The sequence below is a fragment of the Protobothrops mucrosquamatus genome, unplaced genomic scaffold (genome assembly GCF_001527695.2).
Source record: "Protobothrops mucrosquamatus isolate PMUCROS unplaced genomic scaffold, P.Mucros_1.0 scaffold606, whole genome shotgun sequence".
NCBI lineage: Eukaryota > Metazoa > Chordata > Lepidosauria > Squamata > Viperidae > Protobothrops > Protobothrops mucrosquamatus.
In genome coordinates this window covers 56,624-72,067 of record NW_015386904.1, presented here as the reverse complement: position 1 = coordinate 72,067, position 15,444 = coordinate 56,624, and the positions used below count along the sequence as shown (strand labels likewise).

The 15,444-nt window shown below is 35.7% G+C and overlaps 1 protein-coding gene across 1 annotated transcript in view; it reads left to right on the top strand.

The window, feature by feature from the left end:
- The window catches only part of KALRN (kalirin RhoGEF kinase), a 536,528-nt gene that overhangs the window by 493,564 nt on the left and 27,520 nt on the right, over nucleotides 1–15,444 (top strand). The window contains exons 45-50 of the mRNA XM_029284454.1: nucleotides 353–430; nucleotides 1,703–1,888; nucleotides 4,221–4,392; nucleotides 5,825–6,066; nucleotides 7,316–7,563; nucleotides 11,660–11,783. Coding sequence (XP_029140287.1) covers nucleotides 353–430; nucleotides 1,703–1,888; nucleotides 4,221–4,392; nucleotides 5,825–6,066; nucleotides 7,316–7,563; nucleotides 11,660–11,783 — 1,050 coding nt within the window. The remainder of the gene's footprint in view (nucleotides 1–352; nucleotides 431–1,702; nucleotides 1,889–4,220; nucleotides 4,393–5,824; nucleotides 6,067–7,315; nucleotides 7,564–11,659; nucleotides 11,784–15,444) is intronic.

Sequence of the window (15,444 nt, the reverse complement as noted above, 5' to 3'; positions counted from 1 at the left end):
CTTTCCACTCTCCCTACCTCCCAGCAAGTGGGCAACAAAGCATGAGTTTATGGTTATCCATCAGTTTCTAAAAATGCCTCTGAGGCCCACTTGTTTTTACATATTTCCAAACAAAATGTTATCCAAGCTCTTTAAAATAATCAGTGGATTTTTGATCAACTGGAAGCTGCATTTCTTCAAAGGTCAATTTGATGAATGGGCATCTCTTCACAATATATCCATTTTCTGATTCTGACCTGTATTCTCTAGCTGGAAGGGTTGATCCATGTGTGGTCCTAGTCAGAGTAGAATGGGGGGGGGCAGACTGCTTTTCATTTGTTCCCATATTTACTCTGCTCCCCCTCTCTTACAGAAAGCTGTAGATTTGATGTGCCTTGTTCCTAAACGCTGCAATGACATGATGAATCTGGGACGACTGCAGGGCTTTGAGGTATCCCTCCATTTCTTATTAAGTAATGCCAGTTGCTTTCTTTTTTCTTGAAAAAACGATTGAGGCTTGTTGAAAACTTGTAAGAATGTATAATGGCCTCTTTCCAACAATTCTAGCTACTAGGAGCGGGAATATTAGGAGCTGTCCTCCAGAATATATACAGGCTTTGAAAAAGTTTCTGAGAACAGCTCATTCCCTCGGTTATTAAAGCAGACTATTTTTTTAAGTTTATGAATGCTTAAGTTCACAGAGTGGTAGGCTGAAGGTCTCTAATCGCCTTGATCTCATCTTGCTTTCTGGAGCAGGTTGTTTGTTCTTATTGCCACCACATTTTAGAGACATCTCACTTGGTGTCCACCCCTAATCAAAATATGACAGAGTTGTTGTAACCTGTCTTACTAGTCTGGTAATTAAGAAGACAAAATGCAAAAGCTGAAACAATTTCTATAGTGTCCTTTATGTATGCATAGAGATGACTAGAGTATTCCACTCTTTTCTCCCATGCTCATAAGCAATAAATCAACTTCACAATAGATAAAACACCTTCCAATTTTCTTTTAAAAACTTTTAAATTAAATTTAATCTTAAAATTCAGTGTGGGACACAGCAGCTTGCAGATCAGTCAATTGGAGGTTATAGGAGCTTTATTTCGACACACCGGGAAGATGCCAGGCTAGAGACAGTTGAATCTGTGACTGAACTCCATGGTGATGTAGACTACGTTCTTCTTCATCTGATAATATACAAACCCAAATTGATGCTACAACTTTCATTTGGGGGGGATCACAGTATCTAAAGGACTATTTCTTCCCCTATGTTCAAATTTGTGCACTTGAGATTGTTAGCAGAGATCCTGGCTGAAGGGTCCTTGCCTATAAAAATAGAGTGGGGTTCTCTCCCAGACACCTCCAATTAGAGGATGTGTGTTACCTATACTAATGTTTTTGAGGATGTTCATCCTAGAAGCATTTTAAATGGGTATACATTCTTGTTCTTTAATCTTAAAATGCTTCTGTTTCCATGGAAGTTATAATATCCGTTAGTGATTGTTGTCTGTTACATGTTAGCCCCTGTCCCAATTCATTTGAAATATTTTTGTGCTAACTTCATGTGTGTGTGTGTGTGTGTGTGTTCTATTGGACTTCTGTCATTTTTATTTATAGAAGTTGTCCTGAGTACAATGTACTGCATAGCAATTAGTAAACTAAATACGTTATTTTCCTGCATCTGTTCAGTTTATGTTTACTTCATTTTTTTTTTCACCTGTCTTAGGGCAAGCTGGCAGCTCAAGGGAAATTGTTGCAACAGGATACATTCTATGTAACAGAGCAGGACTCTGGAGGGTTGTCTCGGCCAAAAGAACGCAGAGTTTTCCTCTTTGAGCAAATAGTCATCTTTAGTGAACTACTTAGGAAAGGCTCCTTAACACCTGGGTACCTGTTTAAGCGGAGCATAAAGGTAAGAAATTGATAAGACTGCCAGGTCAATAAGACGTTTGCTTCTTTAAACCTTTTCTGGCCCTTTAGATGAAGGATAGACAGCTTTTTGTATCCCTAAGGGAGATTTTGTGGGGAGTCGTATCTACCAGACTGCATCTAACTCCCTCCCTACCAACTGACTTCACTTTTCAGAGATCTTTTTGCTGTGAAAGGTAGCTGCTTCTTTAATCGGTTTCCTTGGGTGAAAGAGCCTTCCTCCAGGAAAGAATGGAAATCATCTCCATATTTGCTCCCATAGCAAAACTAAGCAGTGTTAGCGTTCTTCCGTGGGAGGAAAAGGGGAGTCGTGAGCTGCCCTATCAGCGAGGGAGAGCTAAAGGTGGAGGGCCCCGCTCTCCACTAGTCAACAGGTTACCTGGGGCCAGTGGGAAGCATAGTGATGGGACACAAAAGAGACGCACCAGACCAAGTAAAAGTCTCCTTTTTCACTTCAGAAGATCAAAAGAATGAGACGATCAGTGCCTTTCTAGTTCTGTGCTTCTAGAATGCAGGTCGTTCTTAACTTACAGCGGTTCATTTAATGATCATTCCAAGTTATAACAGCACCGAAAAAAGTGAGTTATGACCGTTTTTCACACTTATGACTGTTGCAGCATCCCTGTGGTCATGTGATCAAAATTTGGATGAATGGCAATGGACTCATATTTGTGATAGATACAGTGTCCGGGGGGGGGGTCCCGTGATCACCTTTTGCGACTTTCTGACAAGCAAAGTCAGTGGGGAAGCCAGATTCATTTAATAACCATGCTACTAATTGAACAGCTACAGTGATTCACTTAACAACTGTGGCAAGAAAGGTTGTAAAATGGGGCAACTATCTTGTTTAGCAACAGAAATTTTGGGCTCAGTTGCGACTGTAAGTTGAGGACTTGTACTGATAATTTCTCTGAAGAGCTTTAACCCGAACTAGCTAGCTAAGTAAACTAGAAGAAGTTGTAGTAAGTGTGGTCTTGTTTTGTCTTTGTGCCACTTCATGTGTTCTTTGTATGTTTACATGGGGAAACCAAAGTGTACTAACTGGATGACTCCCTCCCAGTGCAACTGCTTAATGCTGTTACTTCTCCATATTTTGACTGCTCTTATAAAAATTATACATTTGTATTATTGCAATTATATTATTACAATTTATTCTCTTACTTTTTTGTTTTGTTGGCTCCAAACCTGAAAATCAATTTTGACATATATTTATATACCTTTGCTAATGTCCTGGCAGATTTTTGCAAGTATTATGTCACATCAGCTCACCTATAAATCTTGAGTTTCTTCCAGAAACTCAAACCCAAGTCTGTTAATAGACTCTTGGCCATTCTTTTCCTAGCTTTGAGACTGGAATGTATCTGCTCCTTATTTAAGCCGTTATTATGTCTAGGTCTTAGCAGCACTGTTTCTTGCCTCACCAACTTCATATATTTGAAAAAAAACCTTTTTTGTACATCTGTATAACTGGGCAACTCTGAATAATTAAACAATTTAATTTTAAACTTCCCATCTTGATTAATTAACATTAGAGGATGACTTTCACTAATTGAGTTATTTGAAATTCATCATGCAGTAATCAGTGGTAGAACATATATGATTTTTCAGATTCTACCTTGATCCCTCACAGTTAAATTATGCAGGTTATAAATATGGTGAATACGGGCCTTACTATTTGAATTTGAAAACAATGGTTCCTCAAGGGAAAAATAGGCTTCAGAATAGAATTACCATAATTTTTCATTATTGTACTGTTGTCTTAGGTGATTTCTCAGTCCAGACAGCAAGATATAAGAAATCAATTTTATTCCTCCATCCGGCTAGTAAAAATTAAAAACCTATGTGTAAATATATATATATATATATAATCCTATCTAAAAGTCTTCAAAATGAACTGAAAACTTTAGCCAGCAGAAAACATTCACAAAATCACATGACTTAGCAAATGGCATAGCACTGTTAATGCTCATATGTATTGGCAAGATACCTGAAAAGCCATTTCAGATGATATTCATGTAAACAATGTGTTCTGTGCAAACAACTACAGTGATTACATGTCATTGTCTTTCAAAAAAGGAAGCTCAAAAAGATAATTCAAAAGATGAATATGCTTGGCAGAGCACTTGAAGAGCAAAACCAAATTGCACCTATAATGTAGGCCCCAGAGAAGAAATTAACTGAAGAGGCAAACCTGTTGCTCCTTTTATAGGCTGAAGTTGAAGGGCTACCTTTGAGTCCACTGCTGTATAACCAAATTCAGCATGATCCTTCCCATGTCCCTGGGTAGTTACTTTTTTTTTTCTGGCTACTTGTAGATGACATATCTAATACTTGAGGACAATGTGGACAACGATCCTTGCAAATTTGCTCTCATGAATCGGGAAACATCAGAACGGTTCATATTGCAATCTGCCAATCCTGAAATCCAACAAGCTTGGGTACAGGATATCAGTCAAGTACTTGATACACAGAGGGACTTCTTAAATGGTAGGTATTTTGCTGCTGTGTTGAAATAAAGCCCAAGTATTTTGCAGTTGGCTGTAGAATTTTGGTTGACTCTTATTCCAACTTCAACCTGATATCAATTATATAGCCATCTTCATTATCTGTGTCATCCATACTATTTCTATCTTCACCTTTATATGGATATGAAGCCTAGCAGATTGTTGACTCTATTGATATCTTAGTACTAGTGATGTATATTTTATCTTAGATCTTTATGTTATCACTACTTTCTCTAATAGATTGGTTGTATTCACATAGGAATATACTTCCAATGTAGGTAAGTCTAAACAGTTGACAGATTTATAACTTCTTGGTAACTGCCACCCAGTAAAATGATTTTTTTAATTTTACTGGGCATCAGGTGCGGAGGGAACCAAACAATAACACATGTGTGACAAATCATCATGGAAATGCTGTCATTATGTATTTGCATTCCAATATCTGCCACAGGTACATAAGTTGTGCCATTTGCATGATTATATCAATACATATGTCTGGACATTATGGCTTCAAATGGATGTTGTTGAACAATTCAGAAAAGTCAATGGAGAAATAGTGGTTGTTCCCTTATTTCAATATTACAGGCAACCATCTCTTTATTGGATGATTATTTGCATAGAGTTTAAATAGAACAATAGTTCATTCATTCATTTTAACTTCAACCAGGAAATGACAGAACTTTTTCATTTCTCATGGTAGAAGCCTTCATCCTTATTTCTGGCACATATCTCACCATTCAGTAATAGCATGACATTGATATGATTTCTTCCTCATTTGGAGAAGACCTTTCTAAGTTCTATAGAATATTAGCTTAAAATAGCACATGCTTCTCTTTAATAAGTTTCATGTAGGATTCCAAGCTTCACATGTTATGCAGTGATACCGCTGAATAGACCTATACAGCAAACTTAAAGCATGTCACTATCATGTAATATAAATTTCTATATATGTGTGTAGTTAAAGGATGCATAATTGAAGTAGCTTTTGAGGTGTCTCTGCTTTTTTGTCCTTTGAGCTGTAAAGCTAGAATATTGGAAAAGTCTATGGCAACTCTTCATGAAACCTGAAATATCCAAAACTATAGCACTGTTTTCTTTGCTCATAGAGTTTTTAAACTTGCTCCCTCATCTTCCTAATGAAAAGGCTTCAGTTTTCCAACTGTTTTTAAACTAACAACTGATTAGCTTTCAGTTGCATTTGTGGAATTATTTTAAAAATATTATAGGGAAATTGGAAGTACTAAACCTATCCTGGAAATTATGAATATAATTTTTGTTTTGTTTTCTTTTGAGGAAAATAATGGAACATTGTGCCATTGATTTTCAGTGATTTACAAAGGTCACTTGTGACCCATTCTTGCTTCATGATGTGACAGATGGGGAGGTCTGCTGTAACACATCATATTCTGTTGTAGCATTACAGTCTCCAATAGAGTATCAGCGTAAAGAAAGCAGCAGTTCAGCTGTAATGAGACCCCAAACCAGCCGGGCACCTCAGCCCATCACCAGACCCTATTCCTCAGGACCTGTAGGATCTGATAAAACTTCAAAGGCTACAATGCGCAACCCATCTCTTCCACCTCTGAAGATATCTACCTCCAATGGTAACACAGTGCATGAACAGTATCAGCCTGAGGACAGATATGAACAGAGCAAGGTAATGGAACCATGTTCATTCTAAATTTGGCTAACTATTGATCTGGTTGGTGGAGGAAGAAGTAGTGGAGACACAATAAGCTATTGTTTCTTGAAGAATCTATATTTGACTAGGCTTGTACAAGCCATATGACATTGTTTACAAATCGCAGTAGTTGACTTCACGTAACAGAGTATGCCAAACAAACTCAACAAAATTTGTCACATGAACCAGGCTGTACAGTAAAAATATAATATGCTCTGTGTGGTCATTAAATTAAGAAATATGTATGTTTCTTTTATTATAGTGAAAATACGGTGGGATGTTAAGGAAAAACGCAACATCTCATTGTATGAAGAATGAAGGAAAACTGCTAAAAAGCAAGCAATTGTATCTATTGGCAGACATTAGGCATTAATAATTAAACAAATGTTTTTTATTGACACCTTTACAGATTTAGGCTGTCTCTTTTGAATAAATGATTTAAGGAAAGGTCGCCTATCCATTCGGCTAAGCACCCATTTCCCCTTCAAAATTATTGTTCACTTCTGTGGGTCTCTAAATGTGGATTTAAGCAGCAGACTGTTGGGAATTCATGCACTTTGCCTCCAAAAAGTGCCAGGGCAGATGAAGATTTCAGCTTTGATCAACAGGAAAGATTAATAAATAAGGGGCATGAAACATAATAGCTTAACTGTTCCAGCCAACATCGTATTGTAATTTGCTTTAGATTTTGCCTCATCTGATTTGCTTGAGCTGCAAGGATAAAAATGTAGCCCTAGTTCTACTCAAGTAACCTTTCTTTTGTTTCCGAGATAATGCTAGTACTTGAATGGTTTCCAGGCAATTAAAAAACAAACAAGCTTTGGACATCTTTTTAATAGAAGCATATGCTCAGGTTCAAATTTGAGATTTGAGAATACAATATTGTTTTCATATTGGGCCTTTTATTCTGAAATTGCTACTATACGGTTCAATGTTAGTGGTCCAAGCAAAATTGTATTAATTCCATTAATGTCAGTGGGTTTTGTATCCCCCTTTTGTTTTTTTCAGCTTGATTTGCGACACTCTTAAGGTACTAAAAGAATTAATACATCAGTACCTTATCTTGTATCAATGGATAAAATACTGCTTCAGTTTCTGAGGGGTGATTTGTCTAGCCATTTAATTGCCTTTGTGCTGAAAGGCACTGTACAAGATGATGGTGATGAAACGTTAATATTATGTCACAGTTACCTTGTTGTTGTTGTTCTCTATGTTTCCTCTTCAGAATGACTTGGGTGGGTGCAATGGAACCTCTTCTATGGTGGTCGTCAAAGATTACTATGCATTAAAGGAGAATGAAATCTGTGTCAACCAGGGTGAAGTGGTCCAAGTACTTGCCATTAACCAGCAGAACATGTTCCTTGTGTACCAGCCTGCCAATGACCACTCACCAGCAGCAGAAGGATGGATCCCAGGGAATATCTTGGCTCCCCTCACTAAATCAGCTACAGATAGTAGCGACGGAAGCATAAAGTAAGTGCTGTGTTGGATTCCCAGAGAGCAGTATGTGGATTTTTGAGGAAAAATTAAACACAAATGGTAGGATTTTCCTACTGTTTCCTTATATCTTCAGTGCCATTGGAACAAACTATGCTTGATAACACAGCATGGGGTATTCATCTTGGAATAGTTGGGGTTTTTTTGTTGGTTTTTTTGTGTGTTTTCCCTCTATAATTTATAAAATATTAAAATCCATAGACAGTTTTAAAAGCATGGTTTATGTTCTCCATCTTTTCCTAATCATGGATCTAATTGACTGGATTTCTATTTATCTTGTGTTATAATAATGTGTGTGTATGTGTGTAGACCCAAACACACATATGTGAATGTGAAAGGGTGTGTGTGAGAGGAAAACAAAACAAAACAAACATTGCTCTCCTCTACTGGTTTGTGTCCTGCTTCTCAAGGAAGAGTTTTTATGTTGTCTATGGCGATTTCTTGTACAGTTTGTAACATTTTCATTTTGGTTTTTTTCTGTTCGCATATTTTGTATAAAAAAAATTTTTTGTTTGATAAATCCCTTTTGCAGTACATTCCTGTAAAAAGTATTTTGCACTATTTAAAAAAAAATCCCATATTTGAAGTCAGATTGTGCAATATTATGGATAGTCGCAATGTTCATCATTGTACCTGTAATGTAACTAATAATTTTAAATGTACTATTTTAAATATGTAAAATAAATTTTCACTATGAGCATGTTTTGAGAAGATTATAAAAGGACCAATTTCTGACCCACTTTAGTTCTTTTTTTCTTTCTATGTTTTGTTCCTAATTTAATGAAATGTGAAATACTCTTTCCAATTTTTTTGTCATTTTGTTAATTTGAAATGACTAAATGCAAGAAAATGTTTTTTGATATTAAATACAAAAGGTACAATCCTTTTCCATAAAAACTGTTGTTGTTATTTTACACCTGCAATTGTCAAACCAGTATCGGTTTTCTCACAGAAAAGTCACCAAAGCTTGACTTTGCCAGTGGTAAATGTTTCAATATTGTGGTTTAAATGCTGAAATACAATACAATACCATGTTCCTTGTTCTGATGCTGTCATCTCAAGAGCTATACTATTAATTATAATAGGGACAAAACCATACCAGTTGCAGATATGCCCTTAGCCATTGTTTACTTTAGCTTTTTCATAGGTACTAACCAAGTTCAACTTCAAATAGGATTTCTCTTTCAACCAAGGACGAAATTTGATAAGAAGGAAGATAAGAAGGAAGAATCAGTGATATCCATGATTAAATACCACAAAGAAAAAGAGAATGTGCCTTTGAAGCCAGGCCTAATCGTTTCTGTGTTAATGATTAATAATGTGTTAATGAGAATGGTCTGACAGTTGCAGAATTATATGGTCTAGTCAGTTGCACATCCCCTGAGCATAGCTAGAAATTGGCAGTGTGTGAAATACTTGGCCCTCCATTCATAGGATAATATTGAAGAATCACTGAAGTGATCATTGGGGAACCTCTGAGGCTGAGTCTTGCCAATTGTGTGTACTGACAGCTGCTTAACTCTCAGTAACAGCCCAATAAATAGAGTTCCTGAGAATAGTAAGAAGTGGCACTAATTGCTCCCATAAGTTAGCCTGTTTAGGACTGCTTCATATATGACAGCAATTGACTTAAAAATGCCACTCCTGCACAGTGGTGGCTTCATCTAACTCCCTTAATGTCTTGCTATAAAGAAAATGGTGTCATTTACAGCAGCAACTTTTCGTGAAAAATCAGCTGTATTATAATGCCATTGATGAGATAAACACCGAAGCTGTGAAAATAAAGCATGACTTACCAGGTAGAAAAAATAAATACCAAAGATGGTGAAATGAGGGATGGATGTGAAACGCAATGAGACACATATAAGGGAACAAATACATAGAGAAGGCACACACACAAGAATACACGAGAAGTGAAACAAAAATAAATGAGGGTAAGGAAATTTTATCAGTATAAAAATTAAGGCTATTGATGTAGGCTTTGGTATAAGGCTATACCAAAACTGAATTCAAATATTACTCAAATGTCTTGGATTATGGAGAATTTTTCAGTTAATCTTTTTAAAAAGTCCACGAAATTACTTACAGATTTGCACATATCACTTATAGCTGTTAGAATAGATGGAGGTTTCATATTATTGTAGAATGGTGAAGGGGCAAGGAAATGGTATAATGATTTGTGCATCCTGTTTCAGAGATGGGCCTTATCTGAATGTATACTAGAAAATGATAATCTTTGCCTCCTTATTACAAATTTAAACAGAGAGTCCATTAAGCAAGGGTTCTAGAGCCATCTAATTTCACCTGTTTTATTTTGTTTAATAATACTTTCATTCTTCCCATTGGACTTTCGTACTTAGATGTATATTGAACTCAGCTGTAACCTTGAAATATTTTTATAAGATGTATTATCAAAAGCCCTCCTCAAATACTTTTAATACATACATTAACTCATGTGATAAGAAAAGGATCATAGCCCTAGCTATATATATTGTATTTACAGACTTGCTGCTGAAAAACCAAGAGAAAAGAGAGATTACACAATTCCACTGATTCAATGAATGTACCTATTGAAAATGCAAAAAAAAGTCTAAACTTTTTTAGAATAAATACCATAAGATATAAATCCATCCATATATACTGCTTGTTCAATAAGAATCCAAAAAGCTGCTTAAGAGATATTTCTTGAAGCACCAACACAGCCCATAAGTATTCGTTCACATGAATTAAAGGAGGATACAGGAGAAAAGCACAGCCAGACTTCCAAGATTCTATTACTATAGCTAATATTAATAAAAGTAATTTTGGCCTTCGTGTGGAGTTGATTTGTGATTGGTTTGGTCCTCCTTGTAGGGCTGACAGTGGAGTACTCTAATTAATTATATATAATTGATTTAAGATTAGATTTCATTCTTGCCTTGACTCTTGTCTGCTTCTAGAAATACAGGACCCAGCACACCATTCAAAAGCTTAGTTCAGTCTTTGACCTAAACACAGTTGTGCTGTGTTGCAAAATTGGAACAAATTGCAACAAACCCTCATTTGATCATTCATTTTCATAGAGCCACTATTAAATAGCTCAAAAAGGATTTTTTTTTAATTCATGTACGTTTGTATACTGTTCTAATCATAGATCCTAGGTGCATATGCATAAGCATTTACTGCCTCCTATTTTGCATGCTTGCTGCTATAGTATTACACTTGTTGCTCTTGTGACAACTGTAATGCACTATGCAGAATCACCTATTTGTATAGTATGTCATTCTGGTCCTGCATGAAAAAAGAAAAATAGAGGCTACTACCTTTTGTTTCAGTTTTTTTTATTTCGGTACACATCTCAAACCTACAAATATATTTGGAAATTGAAGAATAACATTTCTGCTAAAAACCTAAAATCCCACTTATAAATATATATTCTTTCATATATTGTTTTGATTAACTAAATTCTGTATTTTTCCACTTTACCTGTCATGTTGTTTTCTCTCTTCTACTTCCCCATCCCAAAGAAAAGCTTCTTACTGTGTCAAACCATTTTATTGTTACCATAGCACAATATGAATACAGCCAATTTAATTCTCTCTTATTTAGAAAGGTTTTTTTTCTTTGACAAAACATTATTGATGTTGGACTGATCAAATGCCGGCAGAGTAAAACACTAGGAAATTTAAGTATAATGAAACTTGCTCCGTGAAATAGCCAATTCTGTTACTTTAATAAAATTGCAGTTGAACTTTTGATGTTTTGGAATGTGGCACTAAACTCTGGAAAATGGAACTATTTGTCCACATTGTATCTAGTACTAAATCTTTGCATGTTACAAATCTTACACATACAGTTTGCTTTTCATCTATATTTTAAAGATAATGTTTGGGTTCCAACAGGAATAATTGTTTTAGAATAGTTCGAATTTCAGGTTTGAATATGTATATCCAAGTAGATATATTGCAGGTGGCTTCCATCTCCTTGGGAAGAGCTGCAGAGATTCAGAACATGTATGCTCCTTGCCTTTCCACATCCCTTCCTCTTCCTACTAAGACCTCCTATTTGATTAGTGCATTTTTTGGTATAACAGGAAGTCATGTTCATGGCATACCCTGCGCATGAGAAAGAGGGCGGAAAAGGAGAGCAGTGGCAAAACGGAAGCCAATGGCCTACGTAAACCCAAGGATATTCTGGGCAACAAAGTCTCTGTTAAAGTGAGTAAGGCCATTTGAAGCTGTTCGCTGCCTACTGCTTCTCATCCTCACTCCCCCTGCAACATCTTCTCTGTGGACAGGGGGTGACATCTGGCTTTTGTTTTTGTTTTTCCTTTTTTTGCTTTTATTTTTAATTTCTTTTACTTTTTGGTAGTAGTAGCATTCTGGCCGGCGTTTGCATGCAGGATACAGCACAGCTTTTTTCTCCTCACCACTGGCATCCAAAACTGTAAGTAGAGCGAGTGTATGTGTGTGCCCGTATGTGTGCGTGCATGCATGTATATATGCCCAGGGGGCGGGTAGTACTTTACTTTCGGTAGTTTTCTGTATCATCCCAAATATATGGGGGGTAAAAGCTCACAAGAGTTGAATGGAACCAAAGCATGCAGCCTAAACAGGAACTATGGTAAATATGTTCTCATCATTTTCTGATAAGAGATAAGAAAACTTGGGGAATAGTAAGCCATGACAATGTAGTACAGGAAAACGATTTGGTAGGACTCCTTTGTCTGCCTAAGGTCTTATGTTGCATTATAGGCTTTCAGGCTTTGCAGAACCGCCCATCTTAGAGAAGTTACTATAGCATTCATATCACAGCCTTTGCTTTCTAAGAACTGGATATGAGAAAGAAAACTCACATGTTCCTCCTATTTTTCAACTCTGAGCTAGATATGCAATGTTCCAGTTTTTTTCTCCTGACTTTGGCATGACACTCCCAGGATTTTATCTCCTCTGTAGAAAGAATTCAAATAGCTTCCAGGTTATATATCCCCTTAAGAGGTAGTAGTGGAGACCCCTTGCTTTTTCTTCCTCCTCAATAGATACTTCAGTTCAGAAAACACGGATTCGGCAGAATTCATAAGTTGTGCGATTAGCCCATATAATAAGTCCATACACTGTATAAAGGTTTAATGTGATTTGTTTGCTTTGATTTAGCATATTATGAGTATTATAGCATCTTCAACAATGCCAGACTGAGTTATATTAACTCATAAACTAATTTGGCATGCATTTAATATACTGTGTAGACTCAGTACAGTACTGTGTCAGTTCCATAGTTCCTATTGTTAGATCTACTCCATACTATAGAAGAGAGAAAGATTAAGGAATGACCAGTCAAAGATCTACTATGATAGATCCATAAATTTCAAGTGAGTGGAAAACATGCATATTAAAAGTAAACACAGTATAAAACTATAGTCAAATCACCTGCTATTTTTCTGGAAGTCTGTACAGTTATTCAAATATGAGAGAAAATTCTTAAGAAACTTGAGTAAAATTTATCCATTATGACATTCTGAGAATTAGAGTTTCACACCTTCTCTTACCACATGTTATATACTGAATAAAGAACCTCAAAGAGCACTGAAACCAGCTGTCATATCCCAGAATATCTTCTGGCATTGATTTCAGCAGTTACTTGGAACAGGCAATTAAGACTCAGTTCTTAGTCACTTAAAAACCTGATAGGAATAAATGAGGCAATTGAACTATTGATCCAAGTTATTCATCTTTTGCCCATATTCTCAGCAATGTCTTATGTCTCTATGCAGATGCTACTGAAACATAATTTATAAATATGTATTTCCTTTATAAAGTTTTTTGAACGTTGATGTTTGGTGCTATTTGTTTTTGATACCAAAGTGATTTTTTACAAAACAAGGACTTACATTCTGGGAGAATTGTACAAATAGAACCTACATATTGTATTTCTTCTTCTCTCCCCCCCCTTAAATCCTATTCTAAAATTACTGTAAGCAGATCTCCATTTCTATGTCACAGAACGTTTTTATTCAAATTCAGCATGATTCAACAGGATGTTGCAAATTTAAGCTTGTGTTCTTATAACAAAAGTGTTTTATTTTGTCTTTTAATTAATCTTTCCCAGGTTTGTGTTTGCATTGTTTCATGGAAGTAACAGATGTTAGAAAAAAAATAAAAATACATATATTTCTATTTGTTGTAATGGCTATAAAATGGGATAGAACTTTTGTATTTTTCATAATTGGGGAGAAGGAAGAATTCTTGCAGTTGCAACAATCTCCATTCTTGCAGAATTGCTCCTCTGTAACTATGAAAGACAGAAGAACCCTATTTTATCTGAACAATTTCAAATATGCAATCTGTGTAAAAACAAATAGCCATTTACCGTTCCACAGAGATGGAAAATATTTATCAACAGGAAAATACTATAAATCATTAGTGTTTATCATCATTTCACTTTATTACATTCCATTAAAATCCCATTTTTTATTTAAGCCAAGATTATAATGTTCAAGAAAACAAATTCACATATATCAACATACAATATTAAAATCCTAGCTAATAGTTCTAGTACATTTAAATTTACTCATCCACTGCAGAAATGTTATTTTTTTAAATTGGCAGCACTTTCATTTTAATTCTTTTTCTTCACATTCTAATTTAAGGATTAAACTTTTCAGAAAAAACATACAGAGATGTTTAATATCAGCTTCTTACTTATATTCTCTTCTTAACAGTATTGTTACAGAGACATAAAATTGCATGTATTTATATTTAAGTACTGTACTATAGATCTAAATAATGCTGTCCCAGCAAGCTAAAAGAGCATATAAGATTTGGAGTGTTTTTCCTAACACTAAATATAAAGTAATCTTTTCTACAGAGAGGACAACATTTTATTTAATCTCATTTATTTCAAAGTACAATATGTATTATTCTGATCACATGGCTTTTAAGATCCCACGTAGCATATACTGTCATACAAAACAATTACATTAAATATTAAATAAATATTAAAGAAAAAAGTAATGGAGATTTATCCACTTCTAACTGTTAAAGAATAATTTTGGCAAGATTATCAACCCCATTATTATTCTGGCACCAAATGTTAAAGTATAGAGAGGTAAACATTTTATTTTTGATAAAACAGTCTTGTAATTTTATTAATAAATAATTGCGAATGGATTGGATTGAGAATTTCCTTTCATTGGCAGGAATTTCTTCAAATTGTTCTTACTCATAAAGTAGGAAGAAGGAGTCTGGGATCTGGTTGGTTGGTTTGCAAATTCCCACCACTTCTAGAACTTCCCAGAAACAGACAGATCATTCTGTCTATCTATCTATCTATCTATCTATCTATCTATCTATCTATCTATCTATCTATCTATCTATCTATCTATCTATCTATCTATCTATCTATCTATCTATCTATCTATCTCACACTTGTGTGCTGCCCAACTCTCAGTGGGGTGGGGGCTCACAATCAACAAATTACAATAAAATCAATAAAAGATAGCAAGTGCATGGGACCATTTTTTTAATATTGAGATTGTATAACATTTTCAAAATTATTTAAATTATGGCTTGGCCAATCTTTCTTCAGCTGCTGACTGCTAGAATGGACTGCTATCCCAACTACTTAATAACATCAGGTAGCAAGGCATACATTTTTCTAACAAAATGCTCAAAACAGCTATCTTCGGGAAAGCTTGGACTCCGACTGGTTGGTCCAGGGGGAGGAGACGGGAGCAGGTCTTGAGACGGTTGTATGGGAGGAGTTTGACTCTGTTGCTCCTGAAGATGTGGACAGGGTCCTGGGGAGACTGAATGCAACCACATGTTTATTAGATCCGTGTCCCTCCTGGCTGGTACTGGCAGCCAGGGAGGGGACACGAGC